General features: G+C 51.3%; 8 protein-coding genes across 8 annotated transcripts; 5 read left to right on the forward strand and 3 right to left on the reverse strand.

The window, feature by feature from the left end:
* Positions 1-205: 205 nt before the first annotated feature.
* On the reverse strand, positions 206-1,772 carry STEHIDRAFT_96995 (RTA1-like protein). The gene is made up of 9 exons (XM_007304017.1): positions 1,743-1,772; positions 1,584-1,682; positions 1,384-1,528; positions 1,217-1,329; positions 1,138-1,160; positions 994-1,074; positions 693-907; positions 564-634; positions 206-502 (listed from the first exon to the last, which is right to left on the reverse strand). The coding sequence occupies exons 1-9, from the start codon at positions 1,744-1,746 to the stop codon at positions 369-371; spliced, it is 885 nt and encodes a 294-aa protein (XP_007304079.1). The 5' UTR covers positions 1,747-1,772; the 3' UTR covers positions 206-368.
* On the forward strand, positions 1,770-2,523 carry STEHIDRAFT_121341 (uncharacterized protein). Its single transcript, XM_007304018.1, has one exon. The coding sequence runs from the start codon at positions 1,942-1,944 to the stop codon at positions 2,245-2,247; it is 306 nt and encodes a 101-aa protein (XP_007304080.1). The 5' UTR covers positions 1,770-1,941; the 3' UTR covers positions 2,248-2,523.
* Positions 2,524-3,929: 1,406 nt separating this feature from the next.
* On the forward strand, positions 3,930-5,796 carry STEHIDRAFT_121343 (cellulose-growth-specific protein). Its single transcript, XM_007304019.1, has 9 exons — positions 3,930-4,164; positions 4,238-4,280; positions 4,342-4,446; positions 4,515-4,580; positions 4,643-4,813; positions 4,882-4,993; positions 5,057-5,181; positions 5,244-5,391; positions 5,472-5,796. Exons 1-9 carry the CDS (start codon positions 3,998-4,000, stop codon positions 5,492-5,494), a joined length of 960 nt encoding a protein of 319 aa, XP_007304081.1. The 5' UTR covers positions 3,930-3,997; the 3' UTR covers positions 5,495-5,796.
* Positions 5,797-7,841: 2,045 nt separating this feature from the next.
* Positions 7,842-8,968, forward strand: STEHIDRAFT_156678 (uncharacterized protein; the record flags this gene model as incomplete). The annotated part of the gene is made up of 2 exons (XM_007304020.1): positions 7,842-7,929; positions 8,007-8,968. The coding sequence occupies 2 exons, from the start codon at positions 7,842-7,844 to the stop codon at positions 8,966-8,968; spliced, it is 1,050 nt and encodes a 349-aa protein (XP_007304082.1).
* A 1,578-nt stretch (positions 8,969-10,546) lies between these two features.
* Positions 10,547-14,794, forward strand: STEHIDRAFT_78833 (uncharacterized protein). The gene is made up of 5 exons (XM_007303966.1): positions 10,547-10,719; positions 12,680-12,749; positions 12,813-13,190; positions 13,251-14,407; positions 14,471-14,794. Exons 1-5 carry the CDS (start codon positions 10,575-10,577, stop codon positions 14,596-14,598), a joined length of 1,878 nt encoding a protein of 625 aa, XP_007304028.1. The 5' UTR covers positions 10,547-10,574; the 3' UTR covers positions 14,599-14,794.
* Positions 14,795-16,363: 1,569 nt separating this feature from the next.
* STEHIDRAFT_156680 (uncharacterized protein) lies at positions 16,364-16,769 on the reverse strand (the record flags this gene model as incomplete). The annotated part of the gene is made up of 2 exons (XM_007304021.1): positions 16,364-16,646; positions 16,720-16,769. 2 exons carry the CDS (start codon positions 16,767-16,769, stop codon positions 16,364-16,366), a joined length of 333 nt encoding a protein of 110 aa, XP_007304083.1.
* A 2,873-nt stretch (positions 16,770-19,642) lies between these two features.
* On the forward strand, positions 19,643-20,890 carry STEHIDRAFT_110883 (uncharacterized protein; the record flags this gene model as incomplete). Its single annotated transcript, XM_007304022.1, has 4 exons — positions 19,643-19,700; positions 19,779-20,518; positions 20,595-20,740; positions 20,806-20,890. The coding sequence occupies 4 exons, from the start codon at positions 19,643-19,645 to the stop codon at positions 20,888-20,890; spliced, it is 1,029 nt and encodes a 342-aa protein (XP_007304084.1).
* A 279-nt stretch (positions 20,891-21,169) lies between these two features.
* STEHIDRAFT_57141 (DNA ligase/mRNA capping enzyme) lies at positions 21,170-22,946 on the reverse strand (the record flags this gene model as incomplete). Its single annotated transcript, XM_007303894.1, has 8 exons — positions 21,170-21,248; positions 21,319-21,428; positions 21,505-21,606; positions 21,679-21,854; positions 21,972-22,047; positions 22,194-22,312; positions 22,403-22,779; positions 22,900-22,946. Coding segments are annotated over 8 exons (1,086 nt in total), but the record flags the coding sequence as incomplete, so codon positions are not given.
* Between the last annotated feature and the right edge of the window lie 3,043 nt (positions 22,947-25,989).

Consider the following 25,989-nt stretch of genomic DNA (forward strand, 5'->3'; position numbering starts at 1 on the left):
CCTTTTCATCTCCTGTTGCAGAGTCTTACGTACAAGCTCTATTCAATCGGACTACCTGACTGGAACGAGCGGGATCGAGGCTTGCTCCGGTAAAGGAGTCGACAAGAGTATTCATCCTGAGCAATGATGACGAGAATACTGGTAGCAACGAGTCGTAATGTAAGCAGCTTCAACCTCTGTACTGTGGCCCAGAGAGGTGGGGTGGAAGAAAGGCTCGACAGTACTCATGCACTGGGCAGACGAAAGGAGACAAGGCGAGAGGTTTCGCGACTGAGAAATGATAGAAAAGGAAGAGAGGAGAGAGGACCAAGACAAGTGAAGCATACTGTAAGAATACACACTCCGAGACCTGACAGTGACGACGCCCTTTACTCCCCTTCCACGTCGATTCTGTGCAGTGGTACAGGATCGTGATCGTCTTCGCGTTGCCGGAGAAGAAATCCAGGGTGGAAAATGTTGAGCGTGAGCATGGCAAGAAGAATCATCAGACCGTCAAGGATGACTGAAATCGAGTACATTGAGTCAGCGTCGTTGTACAAGCTATACAGAAGCTGGAGACGCACCGAAATAAATCTCTGTCCTGTGGATTTTACCGAACCAGCCATCCGCGAGTTCGACGACACGGTAGACAGACCTGGATGACTATGGTCAGTATCCTTATCGTATGGTCAGTAAAAGGGAAGGATATATACCTAGTAAAAAGATAGATGTCCATCTGGGCCAGTCCCCACAGCATGAGCTTCACGCGACTCGAGAACACGGGCTTAGTCGGTCCCATGGCCTTAGCATGTGCATGATTGACAGGATTATTCTTGTGATGACGGAGAAGGAACTCGACCCCCATGAGGGAGTAGATCGTGAGCGAGACGAGTTGGAAGACAACACCGGCAAGCATAGTATGAGATCCCTAGATAACGATCGGAAGTTCAGCAAAACTGTGAGGTCCGAAAGGAGTGCATGATTGGATTTTAGAAGAAAGTTTAGACGACGTACCGGCTTGGGGTCATTACCGCTCTTGACTGCCTTCGCGGCCATCCCACCTCCAAGTGTCTGGATGATCAAAGCGACGACATCCTGAATGAATGGTACAGTGTGAGTCGCGGGTGATGAAAGAACAAACAGGACTGAGACACTGACAGCGGTGAGGAAGATTTGGGAGTCTGCGAAGCAACGGTAAGCGACAAGGCGAAATCGAGCACTAGAGAAACAAACTTACACCGCCTAGGGGACAATCTGCTGAACTGCTGTCCACCACGAGCAACGATACGAGAGAATATCATGAAGTTGGATGCAACCAACGGCGTCGGTGCCATGATCAGTAGCACCGTCCTAGCCACAGAGTCAGCATGTCGAGTTCTTCTGGAGGCGAGATAGTAGGCATACTGAATCAGAACCGGTGTCTGTAGAGTTGGATCGTAGGCCGACTTTACACGAGCGGCCCATCCGACCAACTCGATGAGACCAGACAAACATACTGTCGGAAGGAGCCACCAAAGTTTGTATTTGATACTCTGGCCTGCATGGACGACTGATGCTGACAGTCAGACGGTCGCGTTGCATGAGTACGAAGTGTCAGGACGTACCGGTAGATAAACCGAAGAGCACGCATGCCACGATGCCAATAGCTTTGCTGGGCACATAACCATAGTAGGCGGTTTGTGGGTCAGTGCCACCGCTGTAAGCTAAGACGACGATAGAGTGAGCGCGATGGATTCGGAGGGAGAGAAAAATATAGGGCTCACACATGGCAACCAGTGGCAGTGTGGGGAGGTTGTGTGACGAGAGGAGGGGATGAAAAAAGACCAAGACGTTAGAAGTTCAAAGGAGCAGGTATGGTAGGCCATCGAGCGACGAAGCCTAATAAAGAGGAAACACTTGGGTGCCACCGCTTAGGGTCGTAGTGTTCGAGCACGTGCCCTGGGAAGCGCCCGATTCCGCAAAATGGTTTCCGATTTCGGAGCCTTTGAGTTGTCCCCATTTGCTCGGCACGCTAGTACAGGGAACCATTCGCTCGGCACAGAGGAGGAACAGGGCCAGACGTGTGGATGCAATTTGAATCCATCTGCAAGTGAAAAAATTGCGCTAGGCCGTGTCAAGGCACAAAACTGGGGGGCGGGGCGGCCCGCAAAACGCCCTGGAATTGGACAAGACTTGGGGGCGATACATACTACGGTACCGATGAGGAGTCGACGTGATAACTCACCCGCTGCTATCGTGTGTACTGTATTGGTCGTGGCCGCGGATTGAGACGCATCGACATCGACTGCTAACATCTGCGCGGATGGTCTTGGATCCCTAACCGGTGCACGCTTTTCGCTACCCTGCGGTCACTCTGACGGCCGAATGCAGGACGGAAGGTCAGTATTTAAGTTCCTTGGCCTACTTATCTGGGGTAGTACAGTATGTGACCGAGACGATAGCAAGGTCATTTGCTTTAAGGTGCATTTTATATCGAGGAAAACCTGGATCGGATAGCTACTTATACGGCACTTCATGAAGAGCGTTCATTTCGAGAGACTGAGATTGGCCACAGCGCTCCGAGTGCGCTCAAGCAGTAGACTGCGCACTGACCGAGGGTTCGAGATGGTCTAGCAGCCGCAGCTGGGAGTTAGGGTCAAGGCGAAGCTGTGGATCAACTACATGTGCGAGAGAGACCAAGCCGTTCAAGAGGCTCAGAAGGGGGAAAAAAGGGAGTGATAATAAAGGGTTTTCTTCCCACCCTGGGATTGGTTGGTCGGAATATGCCGATACACACGTGTCGTATATTTATGGCAACAGATATGATTTTCTCGTGACTTCCGTTCATACCTGACCTCGAGTGTCGTTCTCCTCCGTTGTCCTAACTTTCTCCTAGTACACCGTCGCTCCGTCGGCCTGGAACTGTCACTTCAGTAGAGGAGATCTAGTCTCCATCCCCACATAAGTCAAGGTTTCGTCTAACGTGAAATTCACCAACATCTCACACTGTCGCGGCGGCTAGCATGGCACTGCGGCTCTGGCCCAAGATTCAGCTCTATTTGACTCTGAGAACCACCCACTAGCTCGCCAGCACCGTTATTGACTACTTCAGATTCTACTGGACGCGATCATTGTCCCGAAGTAACAGAGACACAGTTCGGCTCGACGTCGTGCCTTTGCCCTCTGAAGCACTCGGATGATCATTGGGTTCTGTGCTGGGCAATTATGACCAAAGACACGATGATCCGTGCGCTATACTTGTGACTTTCGTGTTCGAAATATTTGTCGTGCCATTGATTTACGATAGAGATGAATTCTTGCCACACGAATTGTCTTCTCACGAGTGCGCGCCTCACGCGAATGCTTCGGTCGTCGGAAGACATTGAAGTGTCATTGGTCGCAAGAGAACGCTCTGTGCCTTGTCGTGACATTATGACCCATGCTTCTGTTCTACATGGTCGAAGGTGATAAAGCATGCTTGTACATCACGTTGTAAACGATACACCGAAGAATAGCCACGAAGCCGCCTCCCCTCACCGCCACAGACCCCTTCCCCTCCTCTGTGCAGATAAAAATAATACGGAGGCCAGCATTATCATCTTGTCGCATTACACTTATAGGTCTCTCCTTGGACAATAACCTTCTCCGTATTCTCAAAGTCCGACAGTGTACTGTCGTCTCTGGTTTTATATGGCTTATTCCTCGGAAGCTCTGCGGATCTCTTTCCGGTATTCCGAGCGACAATGTACCGCTCGGTAGCACCGATGGGTCACTATACTCCGTTGCCGCCTGTTCAACCCACTGATCTTCTCGATCCTTTGAATCATCTTTCACTTTTTTGGGCTATTCTAGGCATGGTAGCCACTATCGGACCTCGTGGAATCCACTTCACTCTCTTTTCGTCGCGGACCATGGCACTTTCTCAACTCGAACCTTCACGTATATAAGGGCTCCTCAACCCCACTCTGCCCGTTCCTTAGGCCTCACTTCCACATCGGTCATCCGACATCCGGTCGCCCTCTTCCTACGTATTTCAAACATGTTCTCTTTCGTCGTACTTCTGGCTGCTGCTGCAACTTCTCTACCGAAGGCTCTCGCTCATGGAGGTGTCTTGAGTTATTCATGGGACGGAGACTGGTACTGGGGATGGCAGCCGTACGACTCGCCTACCGGTCAGACCACCATTCAGAGGTCTTGGTCGTCCTAGTACGTCCTCGATATATATATTCGTACTGTCCTGTCGAGGGGGAAGTCTAAATGAGATGTTTATTCACCACAGCAACCCGATTACGGATCCCACGGACCCCACGATCGCCTGTAACGTAAGTCTCAAATGCTTCTCTAAACCACCAGTGTAGCACTCATTATGGACGGTGATTGCAGGATGATGGTACCTCCAGTGCTCTTCAACTCACTGGAACTGTTGCTGCGGGTACTCCGATCACCGCGTACTGGAACCAAGTTTGGCCCCACCCGTACGGCCCCATGGTAAGTATTGCTTCATATAATTAATCTCCCTCATCATTTCGTCTAATGACCTCTCCTCGCGCTTCCAGTTGACCTACCTCGCCAACTGCGGTGGTTCCACTTGCACTGGCGTCGATGCTAGCAGTCTCCAATGGGTACGCATCCTGGTACTTTATCCGATTTGACTGCCTCTAATGCTCGCCTCGACGTGATATAGTTTAAGATCGATGAGTCCGGTCTCATTAACGGCACGGTATACGATGGTGTCTGGGGTGATGGTGTTATGATCGCTCAGAACTCTTCCTGGACCACCACTATACCGTCGACCGTTCCTAGTGGTAACTACCTCATCCGTTTCGAAACCATCGCTCTGCACTCTCTCCCCGCTGTGCGTATTATATCTAACGCCCTTTCACCGATATATCATGAGATGATACTGATGTATTCCTCGCGTAGCAATTTTACCCCGAGTGTGCTCAGATCAGTATCACCGGTGGTGGAACCCTCGAGCCTACCGCAGACGAGCTCGTCACCTTCCCTGGTGCTTACAGTGCCTCTGATCCTGGATGTATGTCCTCACCCTTCATTTCCTATGAACATCACCGACACGCAGGTCTGACGTTTTGTACAGTGACCGTCGATATCTACAGCAACTCTGCTCAGACTGAGACGACCTACCCCATCCCCGGTCCTCCCCTCTATGGCAGCTCCGTCTCTTCATCCTCTGCCCCGGCTGCTCCGTCGTCCACCGCTTCTGTGAGTGTCTATTCTTATACACTAATATATATCACTACTCAATCATGATCCTTCGATGCTAGTCACCCGTCGGTAGCTCTTCTGCCCCAGCACCCACGTCATCTTCGACTGGCTCCGCGGGAACAGTCGCTCAGTACGCACAATGCGGTGGGCAAGGGTACACCGGTGCTACGGCTTGTGTGTCGCCTTACACTTGCCAGGCCGAGAACAGTACGTCTTTTGGCCCTTGACCCCATCCCTTGCAATCGGGTTATTATTGTTATAATTAACCGCCACTCGCTTCGTATCAGGCTACTACTCCCAATGCTTGTAAAAGTTGCCGCAGGGGTAAATGCCTGCTGAAATCATGGGGTTGATCATACTGTACTCCGAAGGAGACGTTTTCGGTACAGCGTCTCAAGCTCAGGCGGGCTTCGTTATCTTTTCCTTTTATTGCCGTTGATATTGATGCTATGCGTGATCTGTGGTGACCTGCTTTTTGTATCCATTTGAGCTGAATGTGAGCCTTCGAGAATGTGTATACAGTATTCGTGTAGAAATCAGTGTTTGAAGTCGTGCTACGTTTCAGGTGTCGAGTACGTGTATTGAGTATCGAGGTCGAGGTACTCCTGTAAGCTAGGTCTTTGAGCTTTTGCCTTGTTCGATGTTGATATCCTTCGCTACGTTTCCAATGCGCTATCTACTCAGAGTAAGGAGACGGAAAGTGTCAATTCGGCGTGAGAGGTCGGATCGTCAGCTTTGCAGACACGTCGTCAAGTTCGAAAAATTTTCAGTCACCACGCAAATCTAACCTAGCTATTTGGATGGCAGGAGTCTCTCTCGAGTGTTTAAAGTATCATTCACTTTGATTCGAGTACTTATATCCGGATTACCCTATGTTAGCTCTAGGCTTGGTCGCCGTCATAGTATACCTTAGGGACTCCTCGTTTCTCTTCCTTGCGTACCACCGTTCTCTTGTTATTTAAAGCTTGGCTTATAATACCACGATACCTGCGTTTTCGCCCGATGTTTTGGAAGCCTAGTATATAGCTTCTATACTACCGGGTACATGTAGGACAGTTTCCCTCCTTCCTTACCTCCTCCAACGTCTGCTGGAGTCGGTTTCCTATTGCTCCTCTCGCAAGTGCTCTCGCTTATGGAGGTGTCTTGGGTTGCTCTTGGGAGAGGGCAATGATAATCGTTTCGTCCTTTTTTCCCGTTCAGATCTGACGACTGTGTCCGTTTATCGGACACCTGTGCGACTGGTTTGAAGAAGAGAAATTCTCGTGTGCCTGCTCCGAGATGATCACTGTTTCAGCGCTGTTTCAGTCGTTTTTTGTCATTCGCGATACCTGTTTAACCATCTATTGTGCCACACTGTCCTTGTACCCGATGTGCTTTGTCTCGATCATATATAAATCCTACGGCACACTGAGGCGCGCAAGTACCCGACTAACCCGACTCCACCGTGCTGTAGTGTAATCCTCCCGAGCTGAACATTAGAAATCCAGCAGCTCTCGTTTATTTCAACGGAGTGAGTGGCTTGCCATCGCACACCATCGCTAACAAAAACTGATCGTATAAGTAAGTTTCATATATGCACCGTCGTTGCGAGCAGGTCTCAGCAGGACATCGATGTTGTGTTAGCCTGAGTCCACCCTCTCTCTATCTCAGTCTTCCAGCGTGGACGTGACTCTCGAATTCTTTGAATATGGCCTCACAGGAATCACCTGTCGTACATCTCTGCCTCGAACGACCAAAAATACGCATCGATTATGGGACATTGAAGGGATCGATCCTCTGAGTGAATGGAAGCTGTGGGTCAGTGCACAGGAGTTGGCATGGGGAATTGCTATGGAGACTCTCGGCCAGCTTAAGAGAGGCATTCAGAGCGATTCGCAAACCCAGAAGTCTGACACGGACGGGGAGATATCTGGTCTTTGGATCCTATTCTGAGCATCTTACGTCGGGTGTCGTATGTAGTAAAGGGAAAACGACAGGCCCTTGCGTATTCATTTGATCATGGCGAAGATATGTATTTCAGTCATCGGACGAGGGCCCAAACTGGGTCCTGGCATGGGCGATCCTTCGAGTCCTGTGCCAGGGTCGGTGAGTTTCGTAACGGATGTAGTGGAGGTCATAGCGTGAATACGTGAGGGTAATCTTCCGAACCGATTGGTGTCTTCTTTCAGTCATCTTTTCCTCTTCAGGACTCCTATCTCGCCCACTCCCCTCGAGCCAAGCGCCCTGGATGTCAGGTTGGCAAGAGTACGAGAAAACTGTCGTATCGTGAGTTGCTGAATCAATTAGGGATAGAATTGTGAAAGGGGGGGGGGGGGTCTCGGCGGAGGTGAACTATACATGACGGATCTGTGTTGTCCATATAGTTTTGGACGAAAGCTTATGATGACGACCAAGGAGGGGGAAATATGATCGGGAGGGGCAGTATAATGATGGGAGTGGAGATTTCGGCGACGCACTTTGACATGTCTCAGTTCGACCTCTGTGAGCATGTGTCCGCGTTGCCGACCCGGACAACGACTGTGTCTCCCTTTCATGACAGTGGCCCATTGTTCCCTGGACACAGCGACGCCTATAAGTACTCAGACCAATAGCGAGAAAAAATGAATGCTGCACGTCTTCTCTCTGCACTGAGACTCACCTAAGTCTGTCTTTCCAAGATGATCGCCTTCTCGAAGGAAGAATTCTTCGGAAAAGCACCGTTTGAACGGCCAGAGCCACAAACAGACAATTCAAACGATTCCGCGCGTACGTCGTATTACCTTTCTCATTCTTCGGCCACAATCATCTGTGGTGAGCTGACTTCGGATCCCCACTTTATTCAGCGACGACCATTCCGCCCGACAAGGGAGCTATTGCAGATGCGAGTTCAGTCCCGGAACATCCCCTCTCACTCGGCCTGACAATAAACGAAGACGGCACCTTCGGTCTCGTCGTAGAGCCCAACGTACCCTCTTCCAACTACCGAGCTTTCGAAAACCCAGACGAGAAGCTCTATAGCAAACGTCCCCACTACTTCGTCCGCACCGCCCCCTCTCCACAAAGCTACCCAGTCCACAAGCGACACTATCTATGGAACACGTACCACGAAAAGTTCCAACACAACCCGATGGGATGGAAATTGCTTTCGGGACGGAAGAAAGGTGGTATAGATATGCCGGTCGCTGTTATTCGACTGGACTGGGTCCTTGCGGGCAGAAGAGAGATCTCTCCAAACAGGCGTGAGATAAGTGCGCTTGATTTATTAGAGGGACTGCCGGGTACTCCGGCTTCGGATACCAGTTTCGGGATAGCAGACGAGCAGAAAAGACAGTCATTGCTATCTATGACCGAGGGAGAATGCAACGTCAACGGTCTCCTAGACGTTGAGCCGGGCATCGACGTGCTTCCGTCTCTTCACTTGGCTCTGAGTGCGCTGAGGCGGATGTATCTCCCGGGGGAAGACGACACGTCCTACAGCCCTGGGATCAATTTCGACCTGTACGCGGGGGAGAAACATCCTGGTGGTCGTGCACTGCTCCAGCTCGAAACGGTTCGTTGGAGCGACCATATCGTCGAAGCGTTGAATGTGTTCGCGAAGGTAGCACAGAAACTCTTTCCGGATAAGATGGCGAAGGGACGTTGTACGGTCTGGAATTGGGGCGACGTGTGGTGGGAGTATAAAGATTGGAGGGATCGGTGGCCGCACAAGAACGAGCGGAAGGGGGAAAAGGCGGTTGTGGAATTTATGACGAGGATGAAAAGTCATGAGGTAGGTGAGCAATCGAGGTGGTTGTTTTTACAGTAAGGAGAAGTGTCGTTGGTGTATGTGTTGCTTGTACGTTGTTACTGTTTCGGCTCGATATACCGTCCAAGGAGCATAGTGGATAAACTCCAAATGCAATAGAGAACTGCAGAAAGGACTCAAAGAGCTCAGACTGACGTTCCGAGGAGGGGAAAAGCTCGTAACTATCGGTCGTTTCTTAGGCCAGAAGTGCGTCGCGGGACGAAGATACATAAGGGTGAAAAAGCGCGCGAAGAACCGAGATGCGATGGCCAATCAAAATACAGCCTGATGATCAGATCACGGTAGGAGAGGCTATCAAGCAGATGGGTCGAATGCGATCGCAGGATAGACGGACCAACATCTGAGAGGGCGTCTACATAGTCGGATATGTCGGCCACGTATACATATGTGTACGGTCCAGCGAGCTCGAGAAACGATTGATGATAGGAAAGACCGAAAAGATGAGGACGACTGGTTTGGAACTGCTGTGCCCAAGGAGGTGTGTTTACTACACGCGAGTTTACTGCGGTATGAAGTGAAGAAAAGGAGAAAGGCGACGACGCCAGCAGCATGGAAAAGGCGCAGTCGAGCCCAAGAAAACAATCTAGCGCCGATCGAGCCTCGTTGTGTGAGCAAAGCGCTCAAAGCGATGAGAGACGGGGAGAACAATCCGTAGAGAACGTCGAGGGGAGTTTTCTGCCTGGGTCAAAGCGAAGGATAGTTGGTGGAGGAGGAAGAGATGCTTGGCCAGCTTCGCTCCCGAAAACGAGCCAAATTATCGGGATCAGATCACGAGGCGAGCCAAAAATAGGACAAGCGCAGTGGGTGGTGACGTCATCAATTGCTACATCCTCTCTATCGCATTTTCGCACCGCCAACTTGGAGAGAGCAGAGCGCGCAGCCGCCTGCTGCAAATGCAATCTCTCCTTTGACAGCTCTTTCTCTTCCTCAACCTCATCCTCCTCTTTGACCTCGCCGCTCTCGCCGTCCCGGAACGATGGCCTTCCTGAAACGATCCTCACCTTCGTCGCCATACACGCCTCTCCCGACTACCACCTCACCAACGCTGCCCAACTCGCCAGCTCCCCGCCGCTTCCCGCTCGTGCCCAGCCTCCGACGATACTCAAAACGACACGGGCTGTCCATACTCGTCTTTCTCGCTCTCTCAGCCTTTGCATATCTCTCCTTCTCCACTTCAACGTCCTATACCACATCCACACCACAACCAACACTCACTTCTGTACCTACACATGACGATGAATCATCGACAGGCGTCCCGCTGCCTGACATACCATTACCGGATTTCGACGACAACAGGCCGTCAGAAGACTCGAATCTCGATAGCTTGCCTCCTCTCATCTCGGATATCGAAAGCGATTCGGATACGCCACCATTACCGCTCCCGGTAGAGAACACGAGCGAACCGCCACTTCCTCTCCCCGTCGAGAATCCTCCCTCCTCCTCTGATCCCTCCTCCGAACCACCACCCTCATCAGATCCCGATGCATCCCCTCCCTCCGACTCGGATCCTCCACCTCCTCCGCCCCCGGAACCCGTACCCGAACAAGCACCCGAGCCCGACCCATTACACACCGACCCCGACGTGCGACAGATCCAGGAATGGATCATGGCGCATCCAGAGGCGAAGCTGCCGCCGACGTACCAGGCGTATAGGTTGAGAGAGGCGAAGATGGTACCTGGGAAGGAGGACGTGGGAGAGCAGGGGGTTTCTGTCAGGGAGAAGTTCTTCTTTCCGGAGAGGAGAGTCTGGGGTGCGTACCCTTTCCTTTTCTTCTTCATCGTTTGTCTTGGTTTGTTCTTGTCTCCTTCATATTCTTCGTCAAGACTCTCTTGAGATTGTCTTGTTGCTGTGGGCTCCTGGAGTTTCATCTTGACGCCACATCTGTCCGAGTGCGGCGTACCATCGTTTCCTCCCACTCCACTCTTCTTGTCTGTGGTGTGAGACGACCATATACTCACACCCACGTCGCTTCTCGCAACGTCGGCTGTTTTCTTTTCTTGTCGTCCCGTGCAGTGGTCGCTCTAGCCTCGACCCAGTCAGAGTTCTATATCCAGTCTCGACGCCACCCATATGCGCTTTCATAAACCTGTCAACCCATCCTATTCTCGTCCTCGACGTGGCCTCCAGTCGTCCCGATACTCACGGGACCTCATATCCCGTTCTGCGCCCGTTCTGGAATCTCACAAGGCCATTGCGTCTCGACTTTGCCAGCTCACTTTCAAGTCAGTCAGTAGAGTGGACTATGGCGTCTTGTGTTGTCCTTGAACTCGTGCAGTTCCATCTCGAATGGAGGGATGACTTTGATGGCGGGTGTTCTGCGGTCAGGACCGTGGTTCTGCTGCCTCCATACCTCACGCCGCTTTAGATGTCGTTCTCACTGCTTCCATGCACCGTCGTACTGGGATATCTCCCCTTTAGCGATGACACACTCTCTGCTCATGCTGCTATAGCAGCACTTCGTGCTCGATCACCACGATGCTGGTGCTCTTTCGTACAGTAGCATCTTCCAGTCTCTCGGCTCTGCCATTCGAGCGTCCGCATGCCCGAAGTATGACCAGATCCCAAAAACGCCGGGTATACTCAAAGTTGGTGCTATGTAGATGAAATCTTTCTTCGCTTTGATGTCTGCCCATTCTAGCTTTTTGATGGAGATCCGCTCGTCCTCGTTACTTGCATCTCATGATATCCGAAGAGTGCGAGTCCGACAGCGCATATATTGGACAATTATTCCAAGTCGGACGCATATATGCGCTGGACTAGGACGTGCAGAGTCACCGGTCCTCTCGTTGCATGTCTCTTTTTCGGTGTGGCGTGGCGTGGTGTGCTCATCTTTTTTTTGTGAGTGAGGCCCATCACATCCGGACAGTGCGAAGGCGCATATGTCGAACTGGATTCGAAGTTGTGCGCATATATGCGCTTGTTGGTGATGGGATAGAGTCCTGAATGAGATGTCATTCTCGTTGTATACCTCGTTCTAGGTGTGGCGTGACGTGGCGTGGGCGCTTTTTTTCGAAAGGACCACCATTGTTTCGATGAGGAGAGAAGTGTTTGGCTCCAGCGCTACTCACCCAGAGAGCGCGATGGCGCATATATGGACGTGTCAGTGACGTGTAGAGTCCCTGATGAGATGCCCTTCTCTCTCGTTGCATGTCTCATTTCGGCCGGTGTGGAGTGGCGTGGCGTTGCGTGGTCACCTTTCTTTTCGAAGAGAACATCGTTTAACTCAATGATGAGAAGTATCTGATCCAGCATTGCTCACTTTATGATTCAAAGCGTTTGCTTGTGGGACGTTACGAGCCTCCATGCAGTAGCAGCATACGTGCCTATCCTGTCACTATCGCGTCGGGCTAAATTTCAAGTTAGCATATATCGAGAGCACAGAGCCGTCACCGATAGTTGATTCGTCAGTCCATCAGAATTAGGATGGCGTGTGGCCGTTTGTTGCCGTCTATAAGTGTCAGAATGAAAGTGATTCAGTGATTCGTGCGTTATCGGGAACTGGAGGCGCATATATGCGTTTTTCTTCTTCTTCTTTTTTTTTTCCTGTGAGGTGTTCGAGTGCGCGATTTCATTTCGCTCTTGCTTTCAGTTGGCAATATTTTCTCAGTTTTCGGCCCTTGCGGATATAATTCATTCCTTTTTTCCTTTTCGTATGCGAATAATTGTTAGGTCGCTCACTCATACTGACTTACATATATCTATCCATTCAGGTCTCGGTTGGGGAAATGCCGTCCAAGAGCTTCTCCTGAACGCCCTTCTAGCATGGAAAAGCGGCCGAACGTACGTCTTCCTTTTCTCCTTTTCCCTACCGCGACACACGCACTCATTTTCTCCACGCCACAGCTTCGTCTGGGACGATTACCTTTGGCACTACAAAGACACCCTCCACTTCTCACTCTACAACAACAAACTGATCCCCTCCCGCGTCCCCCTCTCCGCCCTCATCTCCGGCTCCATCCTCGGCGAGATCTACCCCGGTCAACGCCCGCTCTTCCCCCGCTTCAAATCCGTACCCCGATCGTATTTCGAGAGTCAGCGCGTCTGTGGCGGAAGGGTGCATAGGATCAATAATGAGGAGATTACGGAGGCGGTGTATAAGGAGGGAGGCATCAAGGATGTTAGTGCGGGAAGGTTTTTGGAGGGGTGGGCGGAGAGGTTGAGGGGGGTTGAGGAGGAGTGTGTGAGTAATGGAGGGAGCGCGGGGCAGATATTTGATTTTTGGTGCGCTTTTCACTCTCCGGCTATTGGCGCACGTGATTCTGATTCCTAGGCTCGTTCCAGGATCTGGGGCGGAAGGAATATCTACGATTTGTGGCCTATTTTGCACAAGTCACCGGTCCTGACCGGGTTCGGATCCTCGCCACTCGTTCTCCTCGCCTTCGAAGCAAACAAACATCTCCTCGACCTCCCCCCATCACCCTTCATCGCCCCCTTCCTCCCCAAACTCCAAGTCCCCGCCCCACCACCTACACAACCCCACGACCCGTCCTCCCTCTCCTCCTCCAACCCCTCCTCCGACCTCTCCCTATCTCTATCAACCCCACATCCCCCAATCTCCTACATCCCCAACGCCTTCCCCTCCTCTTACCTCGCCTCCGCCCGCCTCTCCGAATACACCCCCATACCCGGCTTACTCGTCCTACACATCCGCCGCGGCGACTTTGAGGAACATTGTAGGAACCTCGCGGGGTGGGGCGTGCTCTGGCAGGGATTCAATATGATGGTGCAGGAGGGGATGAGGGATGGATTGGGCGTGTTGTGGAGTGAGAGTGGTGCGGAGGGGATGGAGGGGAATAGTATGGTTGGGTTGGATCATGGGGCTGTGCAGGAGGAGGAGGAGGCGGCGGCGAGGATTAAGGCTGAGTCTGAGTTATCTCCTTCCGCAGATGTCAACGAGGAGGACGATATGGAGGAAACTGTAAGAAACGGGAATGCAGCTCGTGCAGGCGGGCCTTTCCAATCGCCCAAAGGCCGCCCAGGCTCGAATCAAGTCCCCTCCTCATCAACCGGCAAGACCCGATCCTACACAGGCCCCATGCTCGGTTCCCCTCCTCCCCTCCTCTCCCATCCCGACCGCGAAGCGAACTACCTCTCTCGGTGTTATCCCTCCATCTCAGGAATCGTGCAACGCGTAAGGGAGGTAAGATGGGAGTATCCGAGGTTGAGGAGGGTTTATGTGATGACGAATGGGCCGGGGGAGTGGGTGGGGGAGTTGAAGAAGGAGTTGATGAGGGATTCGGAGGGGCATGAGGGGGTGTTTGGGGAGATGGATAGGGAGGAGAGGAGGAGGCTGAGGGAGAAGGAGGGGAAGAGTCGGGATGGAGATGAGGAAGAGGAGGAGGAGGAGGAGAGGGAGAGGGAGAGTGTGGGGCCGTGGGAGGCGGTGTTTAGTAGTCGGGATTTGGTCCTGGATTGGGAGCAGAAATATGTCGCGCAGAGTGAGTCTTCCCTTCCTTCCTCCACCTCTTTTTCTATCCGTCGTACTGACGTCCCATCTATAGGCGTAGACATGGCCATCGGCGCCCGCGCAGACGTTCTGATAGGGAACGGATGGTCCTCGCTCACCGCACATATAGTGATGCTGCGAATGGGACACGATGTGGAGAATGAGAGGAATCGGTTCTGGTAACGCTTTTCTCGGGTATCATTTATCATACTCGTCCGCTTTCTACACCGGATATATGACGAGGGTTGAGGTGGACCGGTGGATTGACGACGACGCACACGCATGCATGCATTCTTTTTCTTGGTCATACTGATCGTCATGTTCATTGGTTTTGCTTCGGACTACTTTAAATCCTAATTGCATGGGTCTCGGATTTTATTCACGATTCACGGATTACGTGGACTTTAATCGCTCGTTTTCATTCGTTTCGTTCTTTCATTTTATTGGATTCTGTTTCTGCCTCTTTCTATCGCTGGGGCGATCTCACCGCCACCGTGAACTGAGGTCAGCGCAGACGGTCGACGGGTGGCGGTGGCGCTTATGGCGTGGGTACTTCTCACTTTGGGTTCACTCATCCTCACCTTGGGTTCACTCACCCTCACAGGCCTAAGGCTACAACCTACACGCGAATTCCAGGAGAGACGACTGGAGAATCTGCAGCTCTCCTAACGACTCGCGCTCACGACTACACCGCGTCCACCTGGCAGTCAAAACAAACACAATCTGGCGACCGATGAAACTATATTGCTTTTCTATCAAAGCGCAACAGGAGATACGATACGTGAGACCTTCATCGCTTCAGAGACTCCATTACCAGCCTGCCTTCATAACGTAGGACACGGAATCATGAAAACATATACAAGACAAGACATACACCCTTCGAATGCCACAGATTTTCTCTCCCCAGCCACGATGACGCCTTGTGTGTCTTTCCCTAACGATCAGGAGCGCATCTAGGCTGGTTTCTTCGGGTGTTGGTCTTTTCGCTTTGGTTTGACGAGCTTTCTTGGAGAATGCGGACTCGGAGGTGCCTTGCCTTTCATCGTGTTTTGGTCATTGTTTGGACCGCTGGGATCTCCTGTTGAAGAGGCGGAGAACATGCTAGCAGGGACCGATCGTACTGACCCTTCGAAGAATTTGCTCTTGACAAGCTTAAGGTTCTCGTGGAGGAAGAAGGGTTAATAAGAGGGACGATATACGGGAAGAGAACATGATCACGATGCTCACTTCGCGGGCTCTTTAGGCTTCCTTGGCTCCTCAGCATTCGCTGTCCCAACGCCCTTTGTCGTCGCCGTCACCGTCGACGGCGGAGAGGGAGGCGGTAGATAACAGAAGGGGCGTCACGGTCCCAGTGATGGTTTGCCTTTCATAATAACGTCGTGCTTATAATGAGAACCCTGTCAACGAGGAAACCTCAGGAAGATGGGACACTTCCTCGTTAGCGTTCATGTGTAGTCATAGTGTGAAACAACAACTCGAGGAGCCAGAGTAAGTATCGCTGCAAGGATTCGCTATGTTTTCGCAGTTCTTCTGCCACGTGTATAGGGCGCTTACTTACGCGTCGCTACACTGGGGGCCACAGTGCATGGGCCTTCGAGGGGATGTGGTGTTCAAATTGTGGATCATAAATATACATGGTCATGAGGAACGCGTAGAAAGGAGTAGTGATACAATGGCGGCGCATGAAAGTCCGAATGGTCAAAGGAATACAAAATAATTACATGAATTCGAAAGATTGGTGGGGGCGTCTCGTGTCCATGAAGATCTATGTCAAAGCCAACGCACACCGAGCGTCAGTATGCGAGAGCGTGAGGACGTTCTTCGCAGACGGTACTCACTTTCACTGTATCAGGAAGCCCCCCAACACTCACTCGTTCCTGAAAGTACCCTCATCGACGCCCCAACGCAGCCTGTCGTCGACTCGGACATAATCATCTCACAAGTCCGGTCATACGATCACCCAGGAGTCCGATCGCTGACGCTGAGGGCGTTTCTTGAGGCGTGTTGATGATGAGCGGATACCGGTTTTGCGAGCGCGTGAGCCTCTGGGCGGGGTCGGGGGAGGTGTAGCGACAAGCTCGAATCCCGGTGGAAGTCGACTCTCCCGTTCTCTGCGGGCTGCTCGTGAAGTGCGTTTCCAGAGGTGAACGATGGCGCGTTTAATGGGATTTGGGGGTTGGCCGGAAGGCTGTGATGTGTGGATGTTTGCGGGACGGCGGCGACTGGGATATCTGAGAAATATTCGAGGAGAGTTATGACCGTCGTATAGTGGGAAATATAGAAACTCAGACGAAGAATACGTACTGATTGTTGTCTCTTGGCCTAGCGTTGTGAGTCCTGGAGGAAGCGGGCATCCTTGTAGAAGGTTGAACACCGATGAGAGTGAGAATGTTTGAAGAAAAGATCATGATATTCGTGCAGAAGGCGTTGAGTTCATAAAGTATCTAGGTCGTATCGTGGACGAAGTGCTGCATCCGCAAGTCTGGGGACGAGACCAGCAGGTCGTGGCAAATTACGCGTCTGAGGAGAACGAGGAGTCAGGATGACGTTAAACTTCGCCACTATAAGTACGCTGGTTGCTTTCCCTCGCCAGTGCGAAGTCTCGATAAGTTCCAGTGGCTCAGAACAAAGGAACTGCCCTGGCATAGTACCGCAATTGTCTTACTGAAGTGTCGGTTCCGCCACGGGAAAGAATCAGAAACGAGAACAAGGAAACGACACTGCTGGCGTCAACCACAGATCAATTACTAAGGACCTCGTACGGTCGATGTTTGATAAACAGACATCCGATAACCTTGGCAAAGACCGAGCAGAGAAGTGAGGAAGAAACAGGAAGGAGAGTGTCCGTGGATGGAGCGAAGGACGCAAGGAAAGACGCCTACTTTGAATTTGGTCTCTTGGCCCTTGGGGCCACGTGCGGTGGCAGTGGCTTGGCAGTGTGGTGATAATGCCACTGGCGCCACTCGCCCAGCGTGGCACACAAGCTCGGATCCCTCTTCGCTCCCCCAGGTTCCCCCTCGCGGAAGATTGATGAGTGTTACGTAAGGATATCGCTATTCACAATTCCTTCTCACTATAATGGTCAATCAAATGGTAGAAGATTGAAATCAGCGCAGCTGGATTAGTATATACAAACTCGTTACACATCCCTGTACACTCTACTTATACCGCAACAACCTTCCGAATACGAGACAAGCACCTGCCGAATTCTCTATAAGTACATTGGGGGGAGTGACTAGTGGTGCAAAAGAGAGTTGTCTCAAGCCGGCAGAGGCATGCGCCAAACAACGACTCGTGGCCTCCCAAGCGGGTCAAGCATCCCTCCTGCTTTCATGGACCCCTCATCCATGGCCTCTCCCCGGTTTATCACGTAGTACGTCACCTCTCCCATTCTACTACGCCTAAAATCAGCCTGAACGATTCTACCCATACCTCGTAAGTAATTGGCGCAGCCGTCGACAAGAGCACCGTGTTGCAAGTCTGGAAATGGTTTGGAAACCCATGGCATGAAGGCTCTTCCCAATTCGTGCACTATGGCGTCCGATACCAACGAGGCCGACGATAATACGGCAGGGTAAGCTTTCCCGACGATGCGTTCGATGAGATGTTCCAGCGTCGGCCGTTGATCGTCGTCCCGCGATTGTTTAACGAGACGAGAGACAGGGTAGATACCGAGAATTCTGTTCATAGAGGGTGGTGGAGCGTGTGGGCCAGACCATTCAGGTGCATACCGTCTGCTTGAGCCCCGGGAAGCGGGTCGTATGATGCAGTCGAAGCACTGTACGATCCGTCGATCTTCTCCTCCTCGAGTCACTGGATCGTTGACCAGCATGTAGATATCGCTGCACGTTCCTCGTTCGGACCAAGACATCGGGATCTCAGCATGCTGTTCAGAGGGAGACTGATGGGAGATTATCACGCCGTATTCGACAGGAGAGCTTTGAGTGTGTGTTTGGCTTGTAAGGATGACGATGCCGACATCGGCATATGCGGCTGGGGATAACGTTCACATCTTATGTGAGCCCGATTCTCCAAGAGAGATGTGATGAAGAGATGCATACGAGGATGTAAGGTGTCTGGCATATCGCCTTGTAATCGCAAAGGAGAAAAGGTCATTCTGGGAGAAAGCATTCTCAACAGGGTAGAATGGTAAGTGGTTGTGGGAGATGATAATCAGGGAGAGAAGAGGCGAAAACCAGTAGCCTTTTTGGCCTTGGACGTCCGTCCTAAAACCGTTTTAGGAACAAAGAGTGTGAATAATATGGAGGTTGGGTACTCCGGTCTAGACTCGACGCTCACCGGTTTGCGTGGCGAGAATGAAATTATCGCGGCACGCTAGAAGACATAATAATCGGAACGTAAATGTGAGGAAGGCGATAAGTAGTCAATTGCAATCAGAGCATGAGCAACAACGGATAATACGGTTGGGGTAAGGAAAGAATGCGGCGAGTCGCCACTGATACTTAAGCAGTGACAACACATCACGCAGCGCGTCGGAGCCTGTCGGAGCTCGAACATTTGACACATGATGTCATCCACTTATATCACTCTTTTGTTCCATTGTTCCCAAATTATTCCTTGTTACTGAATCGGTCAACCTTGTTCCTAATACGTTTATTCAGCAGCTCTCATCCATACATATTGTAGGTAATTTCTGGTCGACGTCAGAGGTTGGCCCGGGTACGATTATTTGGTAGCCTTGCGCCGGGCACCAACCGGGCACCCCACAGTGGCTGATCTTAGTGGGACGGTCCCAAGACCGTCCTGCTGTACCGGCTTTGGCATTCCACATCCTAAGTAGTCTCAAAGTCAAGACTCAAAGATTGAAGATGAAAATCGTTTCTCTTGATATTGAGCAGTTGAGACTATCAATGTCGAAGCCTAGCCACAAAAATATTGTGAGCAGTGACCACACCGCTAGTACTGTCACAGAGGACGTTATTTTGATCGCTTATCAGTTATTCAATACTATCTATGACGCTTTCGGTTGATCACGCCAAGCCTGATCGCAGGAGAACAACACCCGAAGTAGGAAAGACTAACAAGCTTTTGTCTCGGTTTTCGTTGGGCTTTCGCACGCCATCGGCCTGGCAGTATACTTATAACGGCTTCCTGTCCGAACGACTGGGTTTTCATCAACACTATCCTCACGGACTCGTCTCTCGAATCTCTAGACCAAACTCACATTCCCTCTGAAGAATTGCATCCTACCTATCAAGGTTCACCAATGTCAGCTGCAGAGGGCCATGACCGAGACCGAACTGTTACGCCGGCGAACCCCACATGTAAGCCCTTTATTTAAATTCACAACATCCCTCACTTCGGCTTCCCGTCCTAGCAAATTCTAAAAAATTAATTCAAAGCGGTAGCAGATCAAGTTGCCGTCGGGGTCATCGTCCTTGAGAGAACTCGAAACTTTGACACAAGGGACCTTCAAATGCCCCTCGAGTTCGGCATTATTCACAGAGACACTTCGAAGACTCTCACAGTATTTAATTCCCAGCAGTCTGTGTTCTTCTACCCAGGTGCCACGAGCACAGTTACTCGCCTTGTCATAGACACCGGGGGCAATCACAAAGTCGTCCGACACTCTAACATCGTCCTAAACCCGGCGACGCTCTCCCGTCAGGCGCCACAGTGGGCTAACTCGGCACGGCTACGCCAGGATATGACCGTACTTGGAATATACGACATCGCTACCTTTAGAATAGAACGCGAGGATCCATCAAAAAAACCCTCGGAAATCATCCTGAATGCCGTCCTCGACCCACCGCAAGTGCCTATCTATTGTTCCAGCGCAGAGTGGGCAGCGGCACAGGCTCATCGCGTGTGCCAAAATTTCTTCATGCCGTGGCTGAGCGTTTACCCTGCTCCCGCAACTGATAACAATATTTGTCCTCTTCGGATAAAATACTTGGAGAAGATCGGTAGGCTTATCCGTGATGATTATGCTAGACCCAGCAGGGGCGACGAAGCAGTATGCTACATCTCTGGGTCGTATGACCATTATTTAAAGGTGACAGAGGTGGGCCATATAGAGGGGCCCGAGAAGCGGATCCCTGTAGTCAAAATCTGGCGTGTCGAGCATGAGGTTGCGGAGACTGTGGGTTTCTGGTCTTGATAACGCTCGCTTCGAATTTCCCACATATCTTTTACGTATTATTGGAAACCTGTATTAGTATAGATCAATACCCATTGACACTGAAGAACTCCGCAGTACCGTCGCAGTCGTCAGTTATCCTCGGAGTGACAGACACGAAGGAGAGTGGAGTGGAGAGGCGGAAGGATTTTGTTTCATGGATGAATTCCTCGCCCCAGGCGAACGGTACGCCCAGACGATGGTATGTGAGGTGTTTCATGCCTCCTGTTAGTAATCCCAATTTTGCCTAGCACGCTCATCTCTGAGAGTATACCGGCATCACGACATAGTACCAGATCCCACCATACTGCGACCCAAATCCAGCACGTCGAATGATAGCAAATTTAGCCTGGGCATAAGATCATGGGAATAGATTCGCAGTGGATGACCTCTGAGGCAGAGGGGCAGGCTCTCCAATTGATAGACTGCCCCCACTTCACATATACATCTTGTCAACGGTCCATACTCGTCGAGCTAATTACCAGAGGATAGTATATCCACGTGGTGTGATTTTTGATTCGCCGAAGACGGTACAAACCCGTCGCAAACACGCGGAATGATGCTCAGGGCCAGCAGGATAGAGCGCGAGTGTGCTGTAGAACATAACATCAAAACTCAGACCTTCCTCGACGCAGGCACCTCTGCGTCCTTCGCCACCGTCTTGTCTGCAGCTTCGCCTACAAATGTGGGAAACCTAGTACACCCACCGAGAGACAATCAATTTGAGAAAAGGCGTTGTTTGACAAAATACAGATGAAACGCACCTCGGGACCCCATCCTTGGTCAGCTCTTGGAATCGATATACGATGATCGTCCCAACCTTCGGTGGTCTCGCTCGCTGCTTGTCAGATAGACCGCTTCCCACGGCAAAAGTCTATGAGTAAACAGAACAAATTCAGGTGCTTACTCGATCACGGAGACGATTGGATATTTTCAGAAGAAAACCGTACCTTTCCCGACGCCATCTTACATTTCAACGCCCCCGTCGAACCAGTATGCTTACCCTTGCCTGGAACATAACCAGTAACCTCGGCTTCGGCATCGAAGAACGTCTAAACACGGTACAACAAACATGAAGGAGTTGAGCATAATCTGATGGACACGAGACTAGAGTGGTCGCCTACCTTGATCTTCAACAACGTGCTGCTCCTCCGGCCCTCGTACTTACTCCCAGGTTTTCTCAACATCAAACCCTCTCCACCGTGCGCTTCGACTTCTTTGAGCATGTCGAATACGTGATCCTTGGACTCGGCACAAGTTTGATCCACAACGACGAATTCTTTCGAGTGGTATTTTCCACCTATATCGACAAAGAGAGGTCAGACATATTTATGAGGGGAGGATAGCGGGTAGACGAAATGGGCGGCACAGTATGAGAAGCAGGAAAAGGGATGGATCGCAGGCACATAGAACGTACCTTCACTAAAGTTCTCCTGGAGCCACTGCAGCCGATCCTCGAACGGCTCATTGCCCATCGACGGGACATCGAAGATCTGCACATAAGGCCTAAGTCAGTCTTCTATTACACCGTAAAGAACCAGGAAACCGAGAGTAGATGGATGGAGTGGACAGGGGATATATCGACAGAGATACGAGTGTGGACGAGGACTCAGAGGGGGGATCGATGATAGCGACGAACCTGGAACGTGATATTCTTCCATCCCTTAGACCCCATCGTCTTCACTATTCCAACCGTACTCTGAAACTCGCCCCTCCCACCGAACAACTCGCCATCCAGCGTAACGTCCTTCGGAAGTTCTAGTCACACGCGCCACACGAACCCACACAAATAACACCGGATCGTCAGTATGAATCCACAAGCAGAGAGCTGAATGGAAATAAACGAACTATCCATCCAGTCCTTCGGCACCATAAACGGATTGCCCAACCGACTCAACATAGCACCCTCCCTCCCCTCCCCACCCTTCGGAGCCCACAAAGTCCTCACCCCATCCAATTTCTCGCTCACCCACCATCCCGTCGGGTCCGTACTCTCCTCGTCCCACTTCACCGCCAGCAGCACCTCCGGAGCCTTTTTCTTCGCGGAAGGTATGGAGCCATTTCGGCCTTTGGATGTGGATTTGGTGGCGGTGGCGGCCGGGCCGTTAGGATTCTTGAGTTTGAGGCGGGCTTCTTCGTAGGCGTCGCCGAGGAGAGAGCGGAGGTGTTTGCAGGTACGGGCGGAGACGGGATGGGCGGATTGGTTTCGCCAGGCTGGGCAGGTGCTAGATGATACGCGTGGGAGAAACATTGTGGCGTCAGATGATATGGCGCAGAGACAGAGTGGCGCCAGAGGAAAGGGAGCGAAGAAGTGAAAGAGAGACGAAAAAGGTTAATGTGCGTACCAGTAGTAGTGATCCATGGTCCGCTTCACTTTGTACTTGGAAGAGCTGTACAACACGATAATGGTTAGTGTCAGCCGTTCATGATGGATATAAAATGTTAAGAAATATAAAAATGAAGATATGCGAACCTTGTCATTGAGCTGACCTCTGTCTCGTCGCCTTCCTTCATGAACACCTTGGGTTTGATCCCGTTGATCTCTTCCAATTCATCTTTCCCGTCCTCTCTATCTTCACCAGCGTCAACACCGCCATCGCCAACCTGCTCGACTTGATCCTCTTCGTGACTGTCGACAGCGATGTTGGCGTCGGGATCAACAGTATCTCTGTCTACGTCGCCATCCTGTTCCTCACCCTCGACGATGTCTTCAACCTTGGCTTGACCGCGCGCACTTCCGTTCATAGGACGAGCCCTCTGTGAAGCAGGCTTCTCTTCCACCACATCCTCGTCTTCCACTTCGTTCTTCGTTCTCTTGTTCGGCACTCTAGCGCCACCTCTCTCCCTACCAAGAGCAACGGTCGCAGGACGTTCACCAGACCTTCCTGTTCTCGTCCGCTTGGGAGGCCGTTCGTCACCCCCCACATCCTCATCTTCCTGCTCATCTTCCTCATCTCGAGCCTTTCTCTTCCTTCCCGCAGACTTGGTCTTCGTGGTCGTGGTGGATTTGGCGTCTTTCGACGTAGATGCGGCCTTGCCTTTGCCTTTCGCGGCCGGAACTTCGGAATTGGGATTCTTGAGCTTCAGACGTGCATCTTCGTATTTATCGCCGAGTATGGAGCGGAGGTGCTTGCATGTACGGGCGTTCACGGGGATACGAGCTTGATTGCGCCATGCCTGTGTTTAGGTAAAATTGGTTGTTCAGCAAAAGATAGGTTGGAGTAGGGGGAACGGTGGAAGAGGGGGATGATGTGGCGCTTACGGGACAAGAGCTGTACGGCGAAGGTCAAAGCGCGAGAAGATATGAGATAACGTCTATACTCGCATGGATACTCGAAGAAGAAGCATACCAGTAATAATGGTCAAGTGTGCGCTTGACTTTATAGACCGATTTGCTGTAGAAACCAGTAGACCGTAAGCGTTGTATGACTCTGTGGTATCAGAGCAGTTCAGCACACACCTAGACTGCGACTTCGCCTCGACCTCTTCTCCGTCCTCGAGCAGCCTATTGGGCTTTATACCATTGATGGACGCTAGCTCGTCCGACATTGTTGAACAATCCGAGTGGTGAGTGAAGCAAGTGTCAGAGAGCTGAGCCTATGCAAGTTCGTCGTCTGAGATGGGATAGAACGTCAAGAAAATCAGAGGTTTATATGAGTGTCGCTCGGCAGCGTCGAGTCAGAAAAGATGCGGAGTCGCAAGGCCGTCGTTGATGGCGGTGACAGTGATAATGACTCCTCTGAGAGGAGGAAGGACGCGGCGGTAGCGAGCCATGTTTTAGCGCCCGTTCCCGACGCGTCGGGACGTGTCAAATGATTTGTGACGTCACGCGTCGGGCGTCGGGATTGATTTCAAAATCAGATTCCCCGAGTCACGGTGGCCCACGAGCGACTTCAAGCTGTTCATCACCTCCATCATCGTTGTCTTCACTGTACACAGTCGCAGAGACTCTTGGAGATCACATAAGAGCTTGGTATATGTTGCTCCTGTAATGGTGACCTAGTGAGGCACTGTGCTTCACATTCTCACCGCTTCGTGCGGTGATTGTTGGGTGATTGGAATTCTTCTCAACAGGTCAGAGAAGTCACAGAGGAGGATTCACGTAGAGCACTCATAACCTAGACTGTAGTGATCCTCCTCAATGAAAGGGAGCTTGTACTGATAGGACTCGCTCGTTGCGAGCTAGACACGTACATCCAATGCTCTAGCCTCGATTGTGTATAGATGACTATGGCTTCGAGTTGGCAGTTCCCCCTTGTCCCTTCACATAGCGCTCCTCTTGATCATGCGGTTTTACGGGTCTAACAGCGTACAGCGCCCTTCATGGACCTGTGTGCTGTTGCAGGTTACTTAGTAAGTACGTCTCGGTTCGTCTCTGCATTCCCGCCACCCCAATCCCATCTCGCCGACATCACTTCTCAGGCGTTTACACCTACTCATCCCCACTCTTTGATCAATTTGCTCACTACCACTCCATTCTAGCTTCTAGCTTCGTAGTGCAGCTCCCTACGGCACCAAAAATCTTGACGCTTCCCGCATATATCTCACCTCATCATCCACGTCTAAATTAGAGACCATCTATGGATATCGTGCGAATATCAACTGCGACAAAACCTTGTCTGAACGTAAGGAAACCACCACGCTGACCGAAATCGACTACGTCAATGAGCCGTATTGAGGATAAGAGGATGCTGAAGATGACCGAGGGTAAGGGGTGGATGTCGTCGTTGACGTGCGTGTCTTTTTCTTTCGTTATTGTGACGCGTATATTCGTTATCGCATCTCTTTCTTTCGCGCATATCCCTCGTAATATGTGCGATACAGATTGTGGGCACGCAGACGATGATGGAGTTCATCACCGCGGTCAAATTTGGTGGGTGGGTCGAAATGGTGGTGGCTATCGGGATAAGGTCTTTTCATCGTAAATTCCTCCATTCCGTTTTGGACCCGTGCATGCCGATCTCTTTCAACACTGGAGCACAACTTCTGCCTCCACTGACTTTCTCACCTCCTTCGCCGTCGAGTGTCACGGACACTAACCTACATTCCTATTCGCTGCATCGGGTCGAGCCCACATCTGAAGGCCATGTCACCATGTCCTCATAGTAATATTCCGATTCAAAATGACCACGAGCTCGAAGTGGGATAATCTCCTTGACCGCCCCTTGACTGTCAACAAGGATATTGTGTTTCATGGCGGGTCGGCAAAGTCAATCTGGTCGCTCTGCATCAACCTGACTGCTTCTAACCGTTAGGTTTGACTGTTCGCTATTCCAAGGCATGTTTTATCACAATTACTGGGTCGTTTTATGGATACTTGCACCTCGCGCCAGCCTTTACCTTGGCTCATGTGTTCTAGTACCATAGCACCCCTGACTTTGCCTGGTGCTATCCGGATCCGTCGATTTTCTAGGGGAAGAGAATATCGGAGACGT

Source organism: Stereum hirsutum (genome assembly GCF_000264905.1).
Source record: "Stereum hirsutum FP-91666 SS1 unplaced genomic scaffold STEHIscaffold_7, whole genome shotgun sequence".
Lineage (NCBI taxonomy): Eukaryota > Fungi > Basidiomycota > Agaricomycetes > Russulales > Stereaceae > Stereum > Stereum hirsutum.

Excerpts from the sequence above, each read along its gene's own strand:
- STEHIDRAFT_121341 (XM_007304018.1), top strand. The coding sequence starts at position 1,942 with ATGGTTTCCGATTTCGGAGCCTTTGAGTTGTCCCCATTTGCTCGGCAC.
- STEHIDRAFT_78833 (XM_007303966.1), top strand. The coding sequence starts at position 10,575 with ATGGCGCATCCAGAGGCGAAGCTGCCGCCGACGTACCAGGCGTATAGG. Across the intron at positions 10,720-12,679 it reads TCCGGAGAGGAGAGTCTGGG|GTCTCGGTTGGGGAAATGCC; the intron begins GTGCGTACCCTT and ends CTATCCATTCAG. Across the intron at positions 14,408-14,470 it reads GCAGAAATATGTCGCGCAGA|GCGTAGACATGGCCATCGGC; the intron begins GTGAGTCTTCCC and ends TCCCATCTATAG.
- STEHIDRAFT_121343 (XM_007304019.1), top strand. The coding sequence starts at position 3,998 with ATGTTCTCTTTCGTCGTACTTCTGGCTGCTGCTGCAACTTCTCTACCG. Across the intron at positions 4,447-4,514 it reads CCCACCCGTACGGCCCCATG|TTGACCTACCTCGCCAACTG; the intron begins GTAAGTATTGCT and ends TCGCGCTTCCAG. Across the intron at positions 5,392-5,471 it reads CACTTGCCAGGCCGAGAACA|GCTACTACTCCCAATGCTTG; the intron begins GTACGTCTTTTG and ends GCTTCGTATCAG.
- STEHIDRAFT_96995 (XM_007304017.1), bottom strand. Across the intron at positions 1,075-1,137 it reads CCCAAATCTTCCTCACCGCT|GATGTCGTCGCTTTGATCAT; the intron begins GTCAGTGTCTCA and ends CCATTCATTCAG. Across the intron at positions 635-692 it reads GACATCTATCTTTTTACTAG|GTCTGTCTACCGTGTCGTCG; the intron begins GTATATATCCTT and ends ATAGTCATCCAG.